General features: G+C 37.6%; 1 protein-coding gene across 12 annotated transcripts in view; it reads right to left on the minus strand.

The window, feature by feature from the left end:
• ARHGAP12 (Rho GTPase activating protein 12) overlaps positions 1-24,810 on the minus strand; it is a 77,763-nt gene that overhangs the window by 36,439 nt on the left and 16,514 nt on the right. For 8 of the 12 annotated variants that reach the window (XM_072854582.1, XM_072854580.1, XM_072854581.1 and 5 more), the window contains exons 3-4: positions 6,835-7,098; positions 993-1,133 (exon numbers count right to left, since the gene is read on the minus strand). The exons of 1 other annotated variant lie outside the window; for it this stretch is intronic. In XM_072854582.1, the coding sequence (XP_072710683.1) occupies positions 993-1,133; positions 6,835-7,098 (405 nt within the window). The remainder of the gene's footprint in view (positions 1-992; positions 1,134-6,834; positions 7,099-24,810) is intronic. 3 more of the 12 variants (XM_072854583.1, XM_072854588.1, XM_072854586.1) reach the window with 1 other exon arrangement.

A 24,810-nucleotide genomic window follows, 5' to 3' on the forward strand; every position in this document is an offset into this window, starting at 1 on the left:
ACTGTAACGAGCAAAAGTCTACAAGATCGCACAAAAATATGCACAGAAACACTCACAGCAAGACTCTTGGGTCAAGCAGGTTTCACAAGATTGCCTGTTTGTCATAGGGAACACTGTTTTCTATCAATCCCAGTGTACTTTAAAAAAAAAGTTTGCCTATTTGCCAAAACATAGGTACGTGCTCTACAGATGTTTAGCAGAAAGATTAAGCAGGATAAAATTCCAAAACTGACATAAAACTCAATTATTTAAAAACTTCTTTAAAAAAAAGCTTGCATACATCAACAGAAGAAGAGGTGGTGCTACAATACGGTAAATAAACTACTGTTTCAATGAACGCTTTTTGAAGTTAAAAAACCACAATGCAACTTCAGTGAACAATTAGAAAAATGGACTGCTTTACAAATATAAACAAATATTGTCATTTATCCTACATAGGAGAAATTTTTATGATCTGCCCAGAATCAAAGTTGTCAGTAGCAATTAGGTAATTAGAATAGAACATAAATCTGCTGATACAGCTGTAGTTTAAGGAGTTTGTCTACATCCGAAAGCAGTACTGAAAATCTCTAGAAAAGTAAAGGATGAAACTGATAAAGCAGCATTATTTTCAGTTCGAAACCATCCTAACTGGAAGGCCTATGTAGACAAGAACAGCCCTTAAAAGACAGTAAGAAAACCATTATATTGGTATGAAGTTCATTCCTGAAGTGTAACCAAGAGGATGGGGGAGGGTGGGAATTGAAAAAATTATACATGACATGTTCATTTAATATAATCTGGTACCCAGTTGGAAATAAGGAAATTTTTTGTTAATAGTAATGAACATACATAAGAAAAAAGTCAGTTCAGTTGCTAAAGTTTCATGCATATTTAAAAAACAAAAGCAGATACTGCTGAGGTATGCTTTTCTCTTCTAGCGAAATCTGCATTTCTAACAGTGAATTAGTGGAAAAGATTTAGAACACGTGACGAGAAGAAGGAAAAAGTACCTTTTCATTAGTATAGTCATTGGTATATAAGGTTTGACCATGTTCATCCAACTCTTCTGACCAACCCTTTGGAGGAGAACCATACTGACTATCTGACTGGCTGTAACAAGAACTGTGGTCGTTTTCTTCTGATGAAAGATGCTACAAGTAGTCAGAAACATACAAGGCAGTTTTGAGAATGAAAGCACTTTAAAATCTGAAAGATCAAAGATTATTTGACTAGAAAGAGAATAGTAATAAATTGCAGGGAGTTCACATTTTTATATCTTACATCAGAGAATGAGATGCATTTTTACAGTACAGAAATACTTGATAATTGCTAGGCAATTTACAATATTTTCAGAACAAGTGGTTTGTATTGATACAATTGTTTTAATTCTACTATACAAGATTTCAGCTACTCCAATTTAAACTCCATTTTTTTTTGCCAATCTAAATTTTATTCCCAGATTTACATTACTGAATGATGAAGAAAGTTAGCTTTAGTAATCTGCATCGCCCCAAAAAACTTGGGAGACCTGCTACCTTCGTTTTCTGGCAACATCTCAGCTTTCATAACTAAATCCTTTTCTTCCCTTCCCAAATAGTATCTGGAAATCAATAATCATTAAGGACAACTTGAATCTCCAGTTGCACCTTGGTAGGTCCCGGCACTTTACAGTACTTGTGCAATGCATCCTAAAATATTAGGAACTTCCACTCTCCTCCTTCCAACTCTGATACATGTGACAATGAGCAATGCAAAAGCAAGGCTTTCTACCAGGCAGAGCTAGCTGATGTGAAAGATTTTCTGAAGGTAGAAGTGAATTATAATGTAAGGAACAAGTTTGACGTGTGAAGTAGAAAACAGATTTTGCACACACACGTCAATTTCTGTTCCCTTGTACATTTTGTTCATCTCCTTGCTAACATATTGTAGTTATTATTCAAAGCATCCATTCCACGCATAAAAAAAATTTCCCTGCATTCATCTCCCACAACAATATTTCTATGCTAGAGCCTCCTGAGGAATTCAGTGCAGATTTCCTTTCACACCATTTCGGATCCTCGGCTAGTAGGAGGCATAACACTTAAGAGGGAACACATCCTGCTATTCAGAAATGATAGTTAAATATTGACTAAGGTTCAATAACACAAGTATAAGGATTTTGAGGAAAACTATAGAGCAGGAGAAAGGCAGAATTTCAATTTTAAACTAGAAAAAAAACCTCTCCTGAAAAGCTTAAATCTTACCAAAGAACATCCAGGTATCAGAAACTCACCAGTTTTTAGAAGTCAGTATTTTTAGAGACTATATGTTCAGTGACATTTCCAAATGATTATTACATAGGTTTTTGGTTTTACTTTTCCGAATAGCTTACCGCTTGCATGACACAAACTCCCTACGCTGACACAAGCCAGCTTACCAAGCACAGCAAAACTCATGGGAAATTTTCGGGTCGTTAACAAAGTAACATGAAAAACGTACGTGCCCTCGACAGCCTATGGAATGTGAGCATCTAAACTATGGATTAAACAATGTCACCTCTCTTGCACTTGGGGTAACATGAAATTCTGAAGTGCCAATTTCTAATGACTTGGGCAAAAAGTCTTCAGTCCCATTTTTATACTTGAAGAATTAAGATTGAGGAGTTGATAGGAGTGCTATTGGCCCCATTTGAACTACTGTTTTATAAGATAGCTATATTGTATACACATTTAAATTTACATTATGTTTTAATGGTTAAATATTTAACTGCATTGACATTTGTTCAAAGTAGACAACTTCGGACATTTTTGTTATTACTATTAACAGGAATTATGACTGAATAACATAATGCATTTGTATTTGCCTCTTCCAAGAAACTCCTGATACTGAGGAAGCACTGTACACACGTAAAATTAAAGATATTACTTTAAAGTGAAAATTGTCCTAGAAAAACCACTGTTGTTCAGTAAGAACAACTGTTAACGTGTCTATCTGTAAGGCACCCATATAATAGTAGTCTTGACGTTTCAAGGCTTAACTAATCTCACATACCATACAACGTAGGAATTTAGCCTTTGCAGACCTAAACTTAAAATTCTTGAGTTGTGACAAAGTTTAACAAGCCAAGGCAATCCTTGTCCCTCAGCTAGTATGAACAACTGCTAAAGCTGCATCAACAGGGGTTAGAGAACGCTGGCCAAACCATGTTCAGCAACTTTCAATTTAACTTTCAACACTTTTTGGGTATTGACTACCTATATGCTTTTTAGTTATCGTCCATGCTTTTTCTCAGCCCCATCCCCAATTACACTATACCACATTTAAATAAAGCCATCTCAAGCAGACAGTTGCCCAGCCTTACACCTTGTAAGAACTTTGCTGTGACACTAAAGGGAATTACAGAAAAGGTCCCCCACATCATCACTTCTACTGTCTTTCTTGGCTTTTTTCCATTTACATGGAAAACTCTTGAGGGCAGACCAGCTCATCACCCTGCATTTAATTAAAAAAAAGGAACAGTTACATTCTCTCTTTTCTCACTTAACCAGTCTAGTTTTGAAAGTTACTAATTCTAAAAACCAAAATAAGATGAAAGAATGCTGACTAATTAAAGAAGCTAGCATCCCTTTATTACTCTGTTTATTTTGAAATAAAAAACGGAACAAAATTGCATCTTGGCCACATGTTTTAAATGTAGTTTTTACTTTAAATGAAATCCTGTTGCTTTCCTACAGCTTGCTGTTTAATTTGTTGGTCTCTACTTTACGTTATGGTCTCCTAGCTAGGTATTAGAGGTTTGCCTTTCTCTGATATGATGACATCTCATTCCTTTTACAGTCCACCTTAAGTCACTTTACTATCTGACAAATTTCTCCCAGTTACTGTTAAGCACTCCTTCCTCAAATACATTAACAAGTCACTACCTCTGACAAATTTTATCTGTAATTCCAAAATCTTATACACCTTCCTAGAAGCCCTGTCGATAGCACTTCACTGCTTCCCCTCACTCCATCCAAATAACTGCCATAACCTACAATTGTTTTCTTTGTGCCATATCTGTTACCAACTTCTTTGAAAAATCTGTTTTTACTAATTAAGACATATTTGCTCTAAGTCTTCATAATCAGACAAAATTTGGGATGTCCTGTATTTTACTGTAGCTTAGGCTCAGATCTCAACCTTTACTCTAAGTATTTTGGTTTAAGTACTCAGAGGTCAAACAAGAAGGTGAACACCAACAGTGGAGTGTGAAGTACACTGCCAAATGCAGAACAGAACAGAAAAGGGGGGGAAAAAAAAAAAAAAAGAAGCAGCCTCAAAATCAACACATGACTGCTGGGAAGTATATTGATATGACTTCGCAACATATATCTCCCTAGTCTCAAACTCTGATAACCCAGTCAGAGAGGACACAAAGTACTTAAGGAACTTATGCTACTGGAAATATAAACTTGTGTCTAGTTAAAAATTAATCAAAACATGCATCATCCATTGGTCTTACAAAGACTGAAAACTTAATAGATATAACTGTCTGAAAGCCAATCTGTGATACCTCAAGCATCACAAATGAGCAGAGGAACTGAGCTGAAATAAGTTATGGGCAATAAAAAAAAATTTTAAAAAAATCAAGCTTTCTGAACATGCAACCATGTGGTGAAGTCGTGGTCCAGAGGTATGAGTAAGAGTCAGAGGGATCATTCGCAGATGGGGAGGGAGAAAGAATTATTGGAAGTCCTTCCATGAAAAGAAGGAACAACGACGACAACAGAAACCCAGTTACGTTTACTACAAGGAGAGTTACTACTCAAAAAAGCAATCGCCTTATCCAGACTAAGAACAGAGCCTTATCCAGCAAAAGGACAGCCAGTGAGAAATTAATAGACTATCATCATCAGAGATACCAAAGGAACAGCCACAAACTTTTCACCAGTTCACCTGTTGCTGCCACTAGCCTGTGGCAAGAAGATTTGGCTGTTTAAATGCTTGTGGATGTCATGGCTGCTGTGAAGGCCATTGCCAAAGGCAATGAAAGAGTCCCTTTTTCCTTTCTCTCCTGTTTCTGGCACTATTGTCCCAGAGGTAGACTTCTATGACAGGGCTTCCAGAAATCTAAAATTTTTGAGCAGTCCACAATTACATTTTAAAACTAAACATTTTAATAGGCTCAGGAGAAAATCCACCTAAACTATACATATTTGAAAAGGGTATGTAAAAGTGAAATATGTAGAAGATATCTTGATAAATGTGTGTTTTTTCTTTCAATCACAAAACTCATTAACCTAAGTACTGTTTGAACACAAGAGCACTATTTTAAACATATTTAAATAGTAATATCCATCTCCCAACTACTCATTTGCTTTATCTGAACCACTGCAGTTCAGATAAACACACACCACTGTCTGGCTCTCCCTAGTGACTGGCTGCACAGAATGTATCTGCACCTCAAATGTTAGCCTAAATCATCTTTTAACATAAATAACTTCATGGTAAGCTTCAACTCTCTTAAGCAAGGTCTGGAGCAAAGCTTTGCCAAAAGGTTTTGCAAAAGCAAAAGGTTTGCATAATGAAAAAAATCCATTGCTATATCTAAAGAATATGTTTATGGCCTGAATGTAACCTAGTCAAAAGCTCCTATGGCTAATTGCAAAGATCTGGGGTGGATTTTCTCCCCCCATCAGCATTTGCCACCCTTGGACCTAGACGCTTGGCTAGGCAGAGCTTCTAGCACAGTAATTTTAATGTTCTCATCTTCTGTTCTCTAGGATGTTATTCACAGAATGAAGAAAAGGATTTGCTCAAAGTTAACACAATTTGATAACCAAATATTGCTCCTTTAACTGCCCTTTCTCCCAGTTTGTTCTACAGCTATCCAAGGCAGAAATCATTGACAAGTATGTAAATTCAAATCTCCTAAGCCAATGGTTAAATAAAATGCTGCAGCAAGTTATCCAGCTAAACTTGCTTTTTATATTCACTATGATTATTCCATCTCTAAGAATTCAAGAATTAAATAAAATTCGAGTTTGAAGTCACATATGCCCTTTTTAAAAAATTAAACATTTTAAAAGCATCATAGAATATATCAAATAATTAATAGTATGTATAAATCCAAGTACAAAAATAAAAATCAATATTTTAATTTGATAGAAGCTTCAATTACGTCTGCATTTTTTATGTGGGTGGAAAGTGCTGTGGAACTCCATTAAGTCTGGTTTTGACTCTAGAACTCTGGAGTTCTCTATATCCATCTTAATTCTTCTCTACGAAAATATTTTCCTCTAAGAAAAACATCTCATATTTAAATTTACTGCCACTGGATTAACCAAGCAGTAGCAAACACCTGTACATCCCCCTGCCTTTGTTTTACTGTATATTTAACTGATATTGATAAAAATAAATAATTTCCCCTGCCTTCTTCAATGCATCCCCATAAATCCTGCTTCTAGAAGCACTGTCACACTCCCCTTCCTTTCCCCCACTTCTCCCCCAAAAATGTGCCAAATACACTGGGAAAGAGAAGGCACTCCATGTCAGAGAAGTTATGATGGTTGTCTTATTCTATTGTGATCTATAGTCCTATTAGTTTCAAAATATCTTAGTTTTCCCTTACCTTTAAAAGAAAAGCTGCAATACCTGCTGAGGGACTATAAGGCATTTTTACAACTAACTACCCTTGTACACAGTTCATGTACGCATTCTTGTACACAAAAGCTATTGAAGAGCTAAACTGTTTACTGCTTCATACCAAGACACATGACCAAACAGACAAATGAAGACACTCAACACCTCAAAACTCTACGATACCAAATTCCATAGCAAAACAGCATTCATACGCATTACAATCTCATTGCTTGTGATCTCAGAAGGAACTACCTCATGGTCTGCATGGCTCTGGGAATCCCCTTTATTAATGCTTGCATCTCGGGCCCACCGTGGAGGTTTCCAGGTTCGTTCCTGTGATCCTCTGTTGTAGTAATAACAGCGTCCTGTCGTATCTTTATGGGTTTCCCATTCCCCATTTATTTGGACTGGAGCACTTGTAGGTAGTGGTGGAAGTGCAGACTGAGATATTTTCAGTTCTTGCAAATTAGCATAAACTGGTGAATCGGGCCTCCCTTGGCTTGGTGGAGTAGTTGGCTATCGAGAGAAGAAATGTATTGTTAAAGAGCAAATGAATTTCAGAATGCTCCCTTACAAATCAGAATATATTACAGTAGCAAAACAAACCAACAAACTCCCTCTTCTGTTGTTAAGTACAAAAGCACAAAGGATAGCCACAAGATCCTGGGGCATGAAAACTATAAGGTAGACAGATTATATAGATTGTTAACTATAAGGTAGATATCACAAGCTATATTTATTTAATACTGAAACAATTTTTCAGCATTTCTCCAGATGACAGCTGATAATTATGTCTTACAGTGGATTTGAAATACACTGGAATCATCATCAAAATAATTATATGCTTGCCTTGTTGAAAAACTTCAGCTTTACAGTTCAACTGTTGCTCAGGAACTGTAAGTAATGTGATCTTGCTCAAGACAAAACGTAGCATTTCTGAGATGCTGCCTGTTAGGCAAAGATGGTTCCCAAACCTTTCCCCCTCACTGCTAATACAGATGATGGTGAATATAAAGCAGCACTTTTATCTTCCCAGCAAGATCTAAACAGACAGTTCAGCTGGAAAGACAGGCACAATGTTGTGACTAAGGAACTCTGGAAAACACCTGGATGGTTTACCTGTATGCCTTTCCAAACAGATGCTTATTTAAAAATACTTTAGGCAATATCAGTGAGTGTTCTGATTACCCCTCTCTTCTTACAGAAATTAAGTGGATGTTCTCATCCACCTAATTTTATTCATATACAGGCACATGAGTAGAACAACAAATATCCACAAGGAAACAAAACACTAATGACAATTTCTCATTAATAAATAGTTTGCTAACATGAAGGCCAGCAGAAAGCATGGTTAAAAGTCCATGGCACTCACTGAAACCATGAGTACTTTTCAAATAAGCCACTGAAGTGTTCAGGAGAGAAATACACTTTCAGATGTTCAGTTTTTAGACCATAATACAAGTATATAAAACACACCATGCAGAATATAAGAGCATGTGTTTTCATGAGAGCTGCGATTATGAGATCGTGAAAGCAGCCTGTTATTAAACCAAATTGAATAGTTTTCTGGTAACACGCTGCCATCTCTGTATTTTAGGTCACATTATTTAGGCACTCTAAAGGAAGGAACTGTATAATTTATACCATCCCTTCCCCCTGCTTGGTTTTAATTCAGAAGCTTTGCTGCAGGCAAGTCCTTGTGCCTCTTGTTGCATCTTTCAGAGGAAAAAAATAACATATTGCATTACATAAAAGATCTTTTATAATGTACTTTTAAACATTAAAATCATAAGCTGCTAATCTAGGCCACATCTAATCATAAATTATCGGGGTTTGCTCAGGCAAGACAGCATATCATACCACACAATCAGATATAAACTGATTGCACCATAGCTAGAACCAAACATGGGCAATATCCACAACCAAAAGGGGAAACAGCTGGAGAGGAACTTAATGAGATTAAAACGGGCATGGACTTGTTTTGTGTGCCTTTAAAAGAGAAAACACAGCTTACTAGATATAGCAAGTACAGTATGTTTAAGGCAAACCACAAGGCGGGGGGGGGGGGGGGGGCAGGGAATATTGCAGCACTGGCAAAATCAGAGCGCAAAAACCAATTAGTACACTCCTCTACCTAATTCAAAGGAAAAAAAAAAAAATCTGTTACAAGATTCGATGAACAGTAAAAGACTTTTTCTACTGTCCAAGTCTCCCCCCTCTGCTGTTTTTTTTGAGGAGGGTAGAATGGCTGCCTTTGGTAGAGTTGCTCTTGAGAGCCCTGACAGCATAAAGAACGCTACTATGAACGAAGCGTCACCCCACTGTCTTCAGGGATGAACCTCGATTCCCTGGGATGCTGGGAGAGTAACCTTGAGCTCTCCTCATTCAAGAGCGCAGTTTCTGCATTCGTTTCCCAGTTGGCCTGCAGAGCTGCATCTCCCATGTAAATCCTCCTGCCATTAAAGCACTGGGACTGTCACGTGAAGCAAGGACATACACCTGCACCGGGGAGCACACCAACCTTCCAGCTCTTCCTCTATTTCAAGGAAGTGACAAAAGTAGCACCATCGAGTGCCCTGGCTGCTGCGGCGGGAAGCCGGTGGCTTGCACAACACTCCCGTCCTCCTAAAATTGCTCTTCCACACAAGACAGTAAGAAACTTTGCTGTCCAGCCTGCATTTGCCAGTTGCTTTTTTGTTTTAATTAAGACAATGAAGCATGCTTATTAAAAGAACAGTTCTGTCTATTAATAAAAGCGTTTCCCAAATAGAAAGCCTATGCCACAGAATGCTTGATATAGATTTTAGAACATTCTCTCAAGCAACACATAGGAATACAGCTCAGAGGTTTCACACTGAGGTTTTCAACAGTTTCAGCATCATACCGGAATACCTCCAGATGAAACTGCAGGACGTGTATGTGCTAAGCCAATACTGGAAGCTCACAGCCAACGTACTGCCACATAACTCAAGCAGCATACTAGTTAAGTTTAAAACAGTAACATGCTACGAAAGCGTAATGAGGGGTTTTCTTCTGAATGGTTAGTACTTCCAAACTCAATATACCGATTTCTGGTTTTCAAGGGAAAGCCAGAACTTTTGTCCTGAACAACAAAGACGACAGCTAACTGTCCTGCCAACCAAGCTTCCAGCTACCTTCATTCCCTGTTGCTCTCTCTTTGGACAGATTTTTCAGCAAGATTTTTTGAAAGGCACCTGTAAGTTACTGCTTTCAGCAAAGCATAAAAAATGCAAAGCCATGAACCTACACCACACAGCTTAGCTCATACGTACGTGTCTGAGGGATACGACTTTCTTATCAGAAACTATTTTAAATAACCACGTAGCATAGAATAATACTTCCTCATACCTCGAGCCACGCAATGAGGTATGTTGTTGTGTCGACAATAATGCCCAGTTCAACAGCGCCCAACCTTATCAAGGCTAATTTTGTGAAGAATTTATCATTTATTGATGAGAAAAACAGCTTTAGGAAGCTCAAAGTTTCCTAAAATTAACTTTAGCGTACTTTCTACATCAGTGTTGGCAGGAAGGTCAATCCTCTCCCCCCCAAGCTGGGAAGGAGAGCCCTGCAGAGGGGCAGGTCCCACTAGACGTCCCTGTAGAGCTCCTGGGCCCTGCACCACCTCGCCGTTTCTTTTCAGGTGACTGTTTTAAGTTCGAGACTGTGTTCTGCAAAAACCTTTAATAGTTTCAAGCCCAAAAGCATATTAATTTAACTGTATTCTTTTCATTTACCCAACCCATTACTCATTACCAATGTATAAATCCAAATAGATAAAGCATTACCTAGATCAAAATAGTTTCTGACCACTTCCATGGCTATTTTCCCCAAACCAGACATACACAGTTAAGGGAAACTTAAATATATGCTAAACACTAAACAGCTCTGTATGTACATGAGGATTTCCAGCTAGAACGTCACTCCGCAAGCTTCATTTTTGCACTAACAAGCTCCGAATGCTCATAAACACAGAATTAAATCTACCAAAAGAGATTCCTTGTCTTCTCACTATCAGAATCACAAGAGCACATCCTTCAACATGCCCATGCATGCACATGCAAAATGCCTTATACTCAAAACATTTCAACATTCATTTTCTATTTGATATGGATTTCAGACTTTTTCACATTGCTTTCTCCTGCTAAGAACAGTGAAGGACTCTTGCTAGAAAAGTGATAAAGAAAAATTAGAAAGCAGAAATACTGCTATGATGCTACAACTTGAATAAAAATTGTACAGCCCATTAAGCAGTATGACAACTTTATGGATATAAGGGCCTCTCCCTGAGCTCAGTAATGCTCTGTATTTTAATACTTTAGAAATCTGCCATGTTTAAGTTCAGTCTCACAGAAAAGTCTGCTAGCACTAAATCCTTGAAAATTGATAAGGAAGAGAGTTTGCCGCAGGCAGGACAAAGTTTCCAGGATCAACACACAACATTCTTCAAATAGGGACTGTACACACAGCTTTTTCAGAACATAGTTTTTATACTGACACAGTAGGAAGGAGATACGTGCCTTTAAATAAAACAACCTGTTAATCATTCATGAATGAACAGTCAACATTTTCAACAAAGGCCGCAGATATGCTATCAGGCCTCTGAACACTTGAACTCAGTGCATTGAAAAGCAAACTTACTATACTTCACAAGGTACTTTTCATTACCAAAATGCATATCAGCTTCTCAGAGGATACTTTAAATTTTAATGTTACCTTACACAAATGGCTTTTTTCAGATGGCAGTATTTGTTTAAGTGTTCAAAATGAAAGCAAACTTAAAAAAAAAAAAAAGAGGTTCTGTGCACTCCAACAGGGTAAGACTGCAGTTCTGGGAGAAACAAGGACTACAGATCTCTTCCCTATCCACCACCTAAAAGGGCTTTTAGTTTATTTTCACGCAACAAGAATATACTGCATCGAGGATGCTAGCAACTAAAAGACAGAAAACAAAGTTTCACTGAAACTCTCAATTACCTTTTTCCTTTTACAGCATTTAAATCCAAGACAAAAACTTCTAGAACATAACTGCTTAAAGAACAACTGCAACGCTAGCCTGCAAAACATGACCTACCACACGTGATTTTCCCTCCTTTACAAACAAATTGCTTTAGTTGTCATGCCTCTGTTTGCAGCTTTTCTTAGTGTTATGAACTTGAAATTAAAAGCTTCCATTTCAGTAGCAGCATTTGAATTGCTGAAGCTAGCTGCTAAAAATAAAAAGTTTAAAAAAGCAAATCTCTTAATACTCTTTATGAAGTTACAAGCAACAGATTGTCCATAGTCATGCAAAAGAACAGCATTACACTGAAGGAAAATGAGGGAATACTGGCTCTTTGCAGCAGCAAGCCGAAGAAAGGAGATCAGGCACATCCCACCGCATCCCGAGACAGGGAACGAAGCATCCCAGTTCCCTCAACAACCAAGTTTCTTGCCAAGGAATTGCGACTGTCCTTTTAGGAAGGCCTGGGACTTCAATACCAGCTTTATTCAACAGGAATGATATAAAAGAAATCTCAAAAACTCTACAGTTTCATTTTCACGAAGTGACAGCTTCAACTGGAATAATTAGCTCATCTCCTCCTTCCTCTTTCTGCTCTTGGCTTACGTTTTTAGAAGCATGTTCTGGACCCTACTTTCTTTCTAGCATATTCAGCACATTTAAAACTTACTATAATACCCAAAAATCCACAAGGGAGATTTTTCAGCAAGTACTCTACTACCTCAGAGGTGAAGATAGCAAACTAATTTAACCAGCAAAATTGAGATGGGAACCCAAACAATTTTTTATGCACTGATCTTCTCCAACCTTAACTGGATAATTCACTCTGTAAGTCTAAGGAACACAAAAAGAAGACAGTAAATATTATAAGCCTGTTAATAGTTGACTATAAATTTCAGACAAGCTATAGCAGTGCAAATATTATTTAACTGTATTGAAGTTCTCATGTTCAGTTGATTTGCCATTATAAAGTGATAAGAAAAAATAAATGACATTGCAATGCAATGCAGAACTAAAATAATCTGAATATATTTGCCTAGTAAAGGCCATTCAACAGTTAAATGTTTTAAATGTCCCATTTAAAAATTAAGCACATACACTCAAAGTAATTTTTTAAAATGGCTAGCCAGTAACTTTCCATCAGATTGAAAACAGTAAAATTAAGAATCTGATTTACTTTCGCTAATTCTATTTTGGACAATTTGGCATTTTACTTACACTGAATTACAGGCTGAGCTATTACTTTCTTCTGTTTCTGGAGATATTTACGTACAATTCATTTTAATATAAATACATCTCTTAATATTTTGTTTTATGAAATTAGATTATGAAACAAAGAGTCTTAGTACACAGGACATCGTGTTCTGCCAGAATGCGCTTGTGTTATTTCAGCCATTTAAGTTCCCTTCTGCTTTAGCTCTCCCACAACACACAAAAAAATTCCCAAAGTTGCCAAAAATGTAAATCTTTATCTGGTGATATTGTAATGCCTTATCAAGTACAAAAAATAAAAATCTAGATGGGTAGCAAAAAGCCTCTAAAACTAAATACACTCCCTTTTCTCAGTAGCCCAAAAGAAGTGACTTTATTTTTGCACTCAGACTCATTCATTAAATGGTACTGCAAAAATCCTGCAGCACAAAAGCCAAGAGGTGGCTGCTTCTGCCACATTCACAAGCACTTGCGAACAAAGTGGAGAGCGGCTGCAGCAGGAGGGCTCTGGTACGCCGTGGCCTGCTGCAGAGGGGAGCAGTCGCCTCTGTCTCCGAGCACCGGAGACAACACTCCCAGATCATCCATCATAAGCGACCGATCAAAAAAAATGATTGATGGAAAACTTTTTTCCTGTACACTCTATAGATTTCCCATTCACATTTCTGTAGTGCTCATGACCATCTCTGTGAGCAAAACGATTACATATGAACTTAGGAAGTCTATAGCAATAAAAGAAAGTATATAATTGATCGAAGGATTGCAACAGTGATGTCAAATGTTTTAAAAAACAGAAATAAGATCTTACAATGGGATCCTTTGTAAAACATGCACAAAGATGACAGTGTTTACCGTACTTGTACTTCTCCACTTGCACAATCTAGCTTCTCCCTTCCATAAAAAAGCTTTTGTCCAAGGATACAGACAAAGCTGCTTTTCCTATAGTAGAAAATTTAAATACCATATGAAACACTTTACTTCATACATGCTTACACAGCAAGTTTACCCCGATTAGGAAAGAGTGGCTGAATTTAACAATGTTGAAAAGTCAGCCAGTAAACTTCCTTCACTCCTTTTTTACCCTGTCCACTTCATCATGTAAGACACTGATACTTTCAACAGACATAATGTAGTATCTGTAACCTATTTCAGAAATTTAGCCAGCATCTTGAACAACCTGGACATGCCATGCAGCAGTAGATTTACACATTTATTTTTCCTCCACCTTCATGGAAGTGCTATCAAGTTGGTTCTGTAATAAGGATGTTTCAACAATACTAGTGGAAACATCAAATTTACTCCGCGTTTTAGTTTAACTGCTGTCAATTCTTGACCTCTGGGGAACCCGCAGTACATGTTTGAATGCAGATTTGTGAAGAAAGCAGCTGTTGGGAATCATTTGTGATGTCTCTCAAGGATTATTTTCTATAAAAACTAAGATAGTACACTAAGAAAACACCAGAAAAACCTAACTTGCTTTCTCCAGTGGAAAACTGTCCTGTAACATACCAACAGCTACTGCTTTTCAGAAGGGCAGTATCACAAGAGCACAAGTTCTTCAGTTGTTTTAGAAAAGTGTTACAGCAGGATAACTGATGCAGCAGAATAATCTCTTAAAGTTTCAGCAGTACTGGAGAGCCCTCACTTAACAAGCCATTTACTGTTTTAACTGATTTAAGGTATAGCCATACATCTCATTTGCCTCAGAGAGGTCCAAGTATTTTTCAAGACAGATTATTAACATCTTCATGGAACACCTCTATGTTGTCATCATTACAATACCATAGCACATCTAAAAAGTTACCTCTATGAAATATAATTGGGGGGGGTGTAGAATGGTGTTATTTGAACTCATAATAGCTTAAAGGTCAAGAAGTTTCCATTAGTTTAAGTCACTTCAAACTGAATAGCAATTTTTTCTACACTTTACACTTTCAAAACTACAGATCCCATAGCATTCAAGTGTACTTTTGAGGCTCCAGTGCTTACACAAAGCAGCGTAAAGCCAGGCACCCATGGAAAGTGCAGATGGGAAAGTAAACATCACCTCTGATAAGATTCCCAAGTTACTCAAAAGTTACTGAAGTTGTATTACTGGGCAAGCTCAAAAGCCTAAAAGATAGCTTGAGTACCATTTGATCGAGCAGAAAGAAATCTAACTACTACCATGCAAGTTACCAAAACCCCATGACTCAGTAGAACAAAAATTGTAATATTCTACTATTTGAAAGAGAAGGAAAAAGCCACAGCCATCAAGAATTTAAAAACTATATATGTGTATATTAATGGCTCACTTTCCAAATATTAAGGTTTTTTTAAAAAATAAAGAACAATTTGCAAGAGACAGTTCTAAAACACAGCAGTCATCAGATCTGTGTTCTGTCAGAAAGGGTATTTAATTCCAAACACTTGACAAGAAAATGCAGAACTCCCACACAATTTACAGCTGTTGTCCTTTTACTCTGCTGTAAAAGCAGATTTCACTGGTGTGAACCTCTGCTTCACTAAATGTTGCTTGTGGCAGCAAATTCTGCAAGCATTTGTTATGCTAGTATTTCTTTGTTAGGTGTTAGAATAATTTCAGAATATCTTCTTGAGCTTATGAACTGCAACGTTTAAAAGTTTTTAATAACATATGCAGCTGCAAACATCACCAGTATTCAAACAGTATAAGCAATGCTAATGTGTCAGCACAGTTACTGGTATACTGGAAATATGTTATGGGAATAAATTAAGGCAGCAAACCCCAGTGAATAGCACAGCTAACTGGCCTAGGAAGCACCCATGGTACAGTATGAAATCAGATACTAGAATAATTTCTGCTGGCTTGCCTTTTACTAATATATTAACAAGAACATATTCTGTCATGCAACCAGTAGGCTCTACCCTTCCCCGAACACCCAGGCAGCTGGACTTCACAGTCTAATAGGCAGCTGCTACCCTCCACATCTGCTTCACAGAGCTTTCCCTGAGTTTATTACTTGCAACTACTATTCCCAAGGTACTGTGCTACTCATGTGCCCCAGATCTCCAGTGGGCAGTTTCATTGATTAGAATGTCCCACTCGGGAATAAACAAGCAGTCCCTTCAGAAAACAGCCAGTGTAGCTATTTACATTAACTTCCATAAACATTACATTAAAAACCTGAGAAACAAGTTTCAATACAGCCCAATATAAACTGAGAGCAACATCTGAAAATTATGTTCTAGGCATCCTGACTGGCTATACAATTGCAAAATGTATGATTTGAAGAACCACATTTTACATACTGTCATGCTAGCTCTTTACCTCTACAAACCAAAAATCAAATTATACACCCAAAGTCTAGAAAAATTATTACAAAACCTGTTCACGTAATTTATTCATCCTCTTAACATAAAACAGACCTAGATTAGGGAAATATGAATCTCAGGATGTAATTGTTCTTAAGTCTGTACATGCAAAGTCTTGATTGTTTCCATATTTCTAACTTCAGGAAAATTTTTCAACAGCTATCCTTTTTAACACACCAGAATATCTACTATTTATTAAAAAAAAAAAATCTTTTTTGCTCTTTTTCCTTTTGGAAAAACTGGTTTGCTCATCTTAGCAGAAAGGGAAGCCAAGAGAAAAGTAATTTGCCATTTTAAATGAGTTAGTTACCCTAACTCCCCATGCACACAAGCAAAGAATTTCCTTTGTGCAGAAAGGCAGAAGCCACATGGACACTCCTGCTTACACCAAAAGTTCAGCAAATGCTTTTGCTAATTCAGTTCATGTCACCAAATTAATAAAGCACACATTTCAAAGGACTCTGCCAACAACTCAATGTTTAGAAAACAAGAAAAAAACATAGATTTCTTTATTTCAGAAAATAAAAGACTACTGATACAATTTTAAGATATAGCTAAGCTGGTCTACTGGCCACCCGCTACCATCTCCCTTCCCCTCCATCCCAATAATGCTGATGTGACCCTGCAGCAAGCTGATAGAATAAACTAGAATAGCAGTAAATTAACCCCCTTGAGGCTTTAAAAACAAAAAACAAGCAAAAAGAAATTTAGACCCCATATTTAGACCCTTTAGGTGTTTACAGGTCACTGCAAGGTCAGTCAGAGATGCCCCTGAATTGTCTGACTAACTTAGGAGACAGGAGAGTAGGACCTTCTCTTTCAGAAGCTGTTAGTCCTTGAGGAGGTTTAGCTGCATCATTAAACCCCAAAGGTGGCTGGGAGAAGGAATTATCTTCAGACATCTAAACTGGAATCAGTTAGAGAGACAACAATAAGTAAAAAGTTGTCTATTTCTACCTAGGGAACTCAGCTGTTGCACGGACTAGGGCGCAAGCTGCCCGCTTACCAGGGAGACATTCACTGATTCCAGCAATGCTCGAGGTTTTGCACCACTTTTGTGTGTGGACAAGCACAAAAAAATGCTTATCACTCTGTGTCTAATATATTACCTTACAGAATTAGAAACAAAAGAGATGCTTTCGCCACAGTTGTCATCAAATGAGACGGAACGGAAAGTGTAGTGAGGCAAAGGACTAATATATAGTCTTAGCTATGCTGGACTGCTATGTCCGTTAATTTTTCTTTTATTTTCTTTAAGAAAAATAGGATCAGAGTGCTTACAGTCACTTCTTGCAAAATTAAAAAAACATATTACTAATATTAATTTTTAGTAGAAAAACTGGGTCAGGTGTGGTGGGAATATCTTAATCAATTTAAGCAAGAAAAGATGCTATATTTTCTTCTCCTCTGTAAACCTCCAGGGTCTATCAATACTTATAATAATTTACAACCCAGAAGAGTTATAAAACATTCAGAAACACACCAGTAAGGAAAGGGGAGATTCCCCCCCCCCAGAAAAAAAAAAAAAGCTGAGGACAATTTTCTTCAACCTGTAGCAAAACTGACATGGATAAAGCAAGGAGTTTCCACCAGATCTAGTCATGCTTCCGACTTCAGCCATTCCCACAGATCCAAAAGGTGAGTTTTGCAGAATCAAGCTTCTCAGATTTCAGGAAAATAAGGACATACCCCCATTCACTCAGTCACATCAACGCCATAGGGGCTCCTGTCCTGTTCACTGAGATGGTTAACCCGAAAAATTAATAACATGCAAAACAAACCAGACAGGAAAATATACACAATGCTATACTTCGTGGGATTAATACATAGATTTTTCAGACCAGGTAATTTCAACAATGGACAAACCCACTTCTGTGTTCGGAGACGATCACAAAGGCAGTGAAATCATCTCTATGCTAAAAAGCTTTCCAGCACAGAATTTAAGTCACCCAAAGCAATATCCTGAAATGTGCCAGACAACTGGAAATGCTTGTGCTTCAGTTATTCTTCCTGGACTATGAATTATCACTTCACAGCCCTCAGAAATGGAGCTGGTAAGTCAATGCCCAGGTACAATTTGCAGAAAAACCCCACAAAATGTTAACGATGGCATAAAAGATGGCAAACCCCACATGTTTAATGAAGAGCAGTTTTACTGAGACCTGTGGCCATTTCCCCCTGGTTCGCCTTCACAGCTGCAGCACTGACAGGAAACTTCAAGTCACTTGTCTTCCCTGAGAAGTTGCAAATAAGCAAATGATGAAACAAGTTGCATTTTGCAACACAAAATAGAGGTCTTGCAAACTAAGGGAACTGGGCTTTGGGGCTTTTTCTTGGCTTTAAGCTTCTGAGTAACTGCAGTGCAATCTAAACTTCAATATTTATCTGTTCAGAAGCAGTCAGTTGTAATTTTTGCAGTTCAAATGTAATTTCAATGTGGCCACTAGGATAAAATAAATTCTGTCGATTGTATGCTACAGTAATTGAGAAAGAACCACAAAATAGCATCAGTGCATACAGCCTATAGTATGTCTATCATATCTTAAATAAAAGAACTGGTGAAGGGACTAAGGCAGTGTCACATGGCCTAGAAACTTACACTTTAAAAAAAAAAGTATGCCAGAATATTCAAAGAATAACAACGAATGGGTTCCTCAACAACGGACTAAGCCTATCCCCAGAAGCTCAGCACAGCCATCCACTCTCAGAAGCCAAAACTAAATCTGAGTATCTCCCCTCCTCCAACCATCATCTTTAAACATAAATTACAGGTTTCACACAGAAAATTATTGTATGATGTTCGCTGGTATGCGTTGCAAAAGAGGTGTCAGAACAGGTTCTAATGGTCCCTTATGTCCTACATGAACTATTGAGCAATTCACGTTATTAAAAAAAATTAAAAATAAATCAAACCTTAACACATTCAACTAAAAATTATGACAAAGAAAAAAAAACATCAACAAAACACTGAAAGTATCTCCACTACCAGGCTAGTACGACTACTGTGGAATAGGCAGCCATATGGATTAGTGGTCAAGCATCATGAGAATCAAGCAATTACAGGTCCACTCCATAGAAAAGCTACCCGCTTTTAAATAAGAAATTAGGTGCTTCAAGAATTAGCATCTCATCAAGCTTTCAGTAATCAAATTAAAATATGTATTTTATTTTCTGACTCCTCATATCTACTTAATAGGCAGCAGCTCCACTTCAGTACTTCCAACTGTATGCTGGTACCAAAACTGAAACAACAGAAGCGTAAACAGCACAGCGTGCCAGCCAAGTTCCCCATAACATAGTTCAGGATATTTTGTTTTTAAGCACCCATTTTAGGGGGGTATATTGAGGTGAAAACATTTATAGATTGGACTAGTAATTATAGATTGGACTGATAATTAACACGGTCAACAGAAATATCTCCTCTCTTTCTTTCTTTCCTCTCTTTCTATAACTTTCGGTATAAATCAGACTATGAAGTCCCTACAGTTATCCCTGACCATGATATCTTTGAGTTCTTTGATAACTCAAAAAGAAAAGAAAAAAATTAGCCTGCTACCCAACATCTGACATTCTAAGTTGAAATTTCTCACTTAAAGGCTTGGAACTATCCATTCAACATAAAATGCTGTGTTGGCTTCTACAGCAAACTGTGTAAGCAACAGGACACACACAAAAAAAAAATCTTACTCCAGCTTTCTGTGCTGATTTCATTCCTTCAGACAAGTATCAACAACTAATTGTAATTAAATGTTTAACAGAAATCCCCCTGCTTGTTTGCAGGTTCTTCTCAGACAAAGTTTTCATAGGATGAAAGCCCTCTTATGAAGAGCTGAAACAAAGAGGTACAGCCTGCCAGATCGGGCAGGGGGAGGGGGGATATAAAGTATTTTGATATTTCAAGTACAGGCTCCATCTCCAAAGGCCTGCTGTCACAGTTAGACCAGTCCAGACAGGGTCTGCTAAAGATGCACTGATCATAAAGATGGCACCTGGTCTTCCCACATACGGTACTACATTCAAACTAGAGCCATTCTGACTATGAGCAGCACTGCTGGATTAAGACTAAAAACCTCTCTCCAAGTCTGGCTCCAGGAGTGAGATAAGACTCTCAGATGTAAGAGAGAAATGAGTGAACGCAGCTGTAAGTGAACCAGACGCTGCAATAAAAGTAGGAAGCAGCGTTCTTCGCCACGTCCCTGCCCACCACGCAGACCGCCCGTGCAGTCTGGCCAGCACCACGGTGGGAAGTGGGGAAACACAGTGATGCTTCCCACTTCTGCCCATGATTGTAAGACAAACCATTAAAAGAAGTAACATACACTGACATAATTGAATTGGCTTTCTGCCATGCAATACTTTTTCACTGCTGACAACTAAAAATGAAAATAGTCCCAATCCCTAGATATCAGAGATCCATTCCGATTTATCAGTAAAATGACGATGTTGTTAGACTGCCATAAAAATGAATACTGCTTCTAAAGCAAAAGGCAGAGGGGAAAGAAAAAGGTCTGATTCAGATATCTGGCACTAGCCCTATCTGAAACTTACTGCTGATGGTCTGAGTGAAAGAGGCCACACTAACCCCCCCGCGCATTGCGTACCCCACCCCAATACTGGGGGTGGGGGGTAATCTAAAAAAAAAAAAAACCACCACACCCACAAACACACACAAACAAAACCAAACCCCACCTCACAAAAGTTGGGGTTGTTGCTTTTTTTTGACTGAAGATTTACAAAGTCTTCTGACAAATACAAAACTTTGACAAAATTAAGAGAGTATGTTAAAATGGACTAATTACACAGATGCTTTTGTTGCCAGGAATCTATTTCATATAATACGTTAGAATTTAAAATTATGTCAAAAGCTTTCATATGTAAGTAAACTTTCATTAGGAAAAGACACAAGCAAGTTACCAGCACTTAATACACAGGAATGCATTTATGGTATTCGTGTTATACAGTGTGAGGGAGTTTAGAAAATGCTGTCAAACTTCATTAAGAGGAATGTTATGCTACTTGAAATTACTAAAACATTCCAGGCTTTTTTGACTATCCTATGCAATAAAGCAAACCTATTAGCAGTACATTATAACTGAGATGGCAAGAATTTGCTAATAGTTTCATGCTGATTAAGCAACATGCAGTAAGCAGTGCCCTGCCGCTCGCGACAGCAAACATGGCCCTCCCCCATGCCGCTGAATTATAATTCCGTGCTCAGCATTCAGTGGATCAGCTGGAGCCACCAGCCTTTAGAGAACATTCTCATTGAAACTACAAGTATAATAAAGTATCGCAGCACTATCTGCCAAGCTATTGAAAAAAAAATGCTTTTAAGGACATGTATGCATTAAAAATCTCTACACTAGAAAGTATATAGCAAGGCTCAGCACATAAAGCTGTTCTTGAAAGCTGACGGAAAGCAGCTGTTCAGCTGCAGAAAACACAGGTTGAATGGAAGCTGAACTTTCTGGGAGTCTCCAAGAAAAAAAAAATATATACTAGGGTAAAGGGCAGGTTATTTATCTACTGTGGTCATCAGTAAGTGATGCACCTTTAGATGTCTGTTGCATTTGTTTGATGGCTTAGCTAAAGCAGAGCATCACAAACAAGTGACACTTAAAGCCTTACTATTTCTGGAAAAACAATAATTTGCCATGAATAAAGCAGACAGAAAAACAAAGTTTTCAATACATTTAAAATTACTGTCTACGAGTTTTCACAAGAACACTTTGCAATTGATTTCTATGCTGTTTTCTAGAGACATTTCCACTGAGCTTCGCTAAAAAGGTGAATTACGGGCAACTGCAGGCACTGTAGGAGCTCCAGGTTCCAGGTCCCACAAGGGTCTGTAAAGTAACAGTGCTGAAGCTGATCAGCCAGCTGCCCAGAGAGCTTTCTGCAACACTGCTGCCAATAAATAGAGCTTATTCTGCCCGATGACTGTTAAGACTTTGCTGTTCAGCCACATCCAGTGCAACTGCTATATTAAAAATATAAAGCTTATTGGGAAACTTTAAATACCTGAATAGGTGTTATGCTAACATTACTCCAAATGCTTTTGTCTTCACAGGAGCAGCAACTGAGTATATAGAGTGATTAGCTATATCTTCTAAAGAGCCCTTACTGGAAATATTAATAGCTGTGCTTTTTAGGTTGCCATTGAAATGGGGGATTAGAGGATGGGCAAACAATCCAGCATGGCGACAGTACAGCAATCATAACAAAACCTACAACAAAGCCCCAAGGTACAACGAGCCTTGCAGCCATCATTCCTCTCAGAGGAACGCAGGACAAGAGTTACAGGAAGATGTTAAACTGCTAAACTCTGCTAAGAACACATGTGCATACTTTACATTTTAGCATATCGAATCATCTATATCGAGCAGAAACTGAAGTTTTATGCCATCTTTCACCAAGGCAGTGCAGAGCCTTTGACCATCCTGGCATACCATAACAAAACGGATCTAGTAGCAGCAAGAACTTACAAAAAAGTCAATTAAAAAAAGTCACTCTTGTCTTAAAGCATGCCTTTATTGAGACGCTTAGCATAATAAATTAATATTAAAAGATCCCCCAACTTGAAAAGGATTTGAAACAAGAAGCTGTTTGATATGTTTTTGATACCTTGTTTCCATAGGCTTCTTTCTGCACATAAACCTTCCCTCAAGCATCACTGAAGCATACAGACGATACAAAAGCCTTTTCACACACTATTCATAATTTCTCACATATGTAAACATAATTTCAACTAACAGGTAACCTTTTAAATGGTTAAATTAAAATTAGATGCTAAGCTCCCCCACTTATTCATTTAGCTCATTATTAAAACAGATTATCTAAAATTGTATTATTTTAACATCAAAACTCATTTTAACCTGCAGGTTTCAACTCAGCCATGAACAGATTAGACTTTTCTGTCTTTAAAAACCACCAGTCCCTGTACTGGATCATCCTTTACTAAATCTGTATTCAGATCCAGTATTCTCTCACATTTACTGTGTAACACTGAATATCATTAATGGGTTCCATGACAGACAGCAGGATTTTGTAGAAGGTGCAAGACAAAGTCACTGTACAACAACTTAGAGCAGAGACTGCAATTTTATTTCCAAAGGAGTCTTCAGTATTTTAGGATACTGCATTTCTTTGACATCCTTACTGCCTCCCAGTACCTTGAAATGGGACATTTGCCAGCCTGCCTGAAGCAAATAAACCTTAAGGCAAAAAGGAAAAGAGGGAAAAAGTGTTTGGCATTAAAATGGATATTTTTCTTGGTTTTCCAATACTTCAGATGTGTTTTGTGCTTAAAACCCCTCTGACCAGGAAAAATACTTCTGAGTTTGGCACTTATGGAAATGAAGTTCACTGCTCCACTAGAAAAGCATTTTAAGATTAAATTCCCATTACAAGTTGGGCTCTTCCCAGGACCAGAAGCTGGCTGTTTATGGATTGTCACCTCCAGTATACATGCCTACTCAGCTGTTTAGTTTGGATGCTGAAGTTTCCAAATAAACTATAAAATCCCACATATATTAGCATCCATATTAGAGGGGAGAGGGACATGAAGAATTAAGACAAAATGTCACAAGTCATTCTAAATTCAGAAGATGCTGCCTCCACAATATACGTGCTCCAGCTCACAATCAAAACTTTGAAGTTTTGTTAGGGCTGCTTGAACCCCCTCAAACTCATGTATTTTAATGACTTAAGACAAAGAACATCTACTATTACATCATGCATAACATTTTTTTCTAGTAATGAAGGATAAAGTAGAAAGCCAAGTCTCATGCCAGACAAGACATACACACAACAGTTTAAGTCAAGACTTCAGTTTAAAGTTCTGCCTTAAAAGACTTAATAGGGTGAACAAAGTAAGTGTTAGTAGTTGGCACATTTGTATAAGAGTTATTTCAAAATTTTAGCAAAGTAGGAATATTTCCTTTGGTAGCTGTTTAAGACCACACAAAAAAGCCTGTAAGTAATTATGCCATGGTGCTTCTTAAGATATTTTTTAATTCTCAGTTTTTAGCTGAGCTAGAATAGGCCACAATAACTCCAATTTTAACATCGTGATTCCATTTTGCAAAAGCGTACCAAACAGGAGGATGAGTATTTTTAGAAATACATCCAACCGGCCATGCCTAACGTCAAGAAGTAAGAGATTTAAGATCGCTTTTGAGTTTATTTTTTTAAATGCTAAAGGCAAGTACACAACTGTACTGTTAAAGACTATCTCAAAATCCCAGAAATACTCAGCAATAGGCTATACGTACTGCTTACAGCAGAACTAAGCAAAGCAATAAAATTCTCTTGGGAATCTTAACCAGGTTGCATCTTTTTTCCTCCCTACAACAACTAAAAATAGACATATTTGTTCTTTGACTGTATTTCTTAGTCTGTTTCTCTCTACTTGCAGGCAGTTTGTTGGCTCCCAGTTTCAGAGCAGAATGCATGAAACACTCAGCCATGCATTTCTGCACTCTTTCTTCCCCTTTATTTTCCTTACACTAGCAAGAATTTCTTTCATTTTTAAGAACAGCTATTTCTGCAATTCATTATCCAGAGTAAATAAGTACACTTTTCTCACTTAATTTTGTGTTTCAACATTAAAACAGATGTTAAAATAAAGTAAGTCTGCAACTACCACTTTACTTCAATAA

This window comes from Ciconia boyciana, chromosome 2, assembly GCF_034638445.1.
Source record: "Ciconia boyciana chromosome 2, ASM3463844v1, whole genome shotgun sequence".
Taxonomy (NCBI): domain Eukaryota; kingdom Metazoa; phylum Chordata; class Aves; order Ciconiiformes; family Ciconiidae; genus Ciconia; species Ciconia boyciana.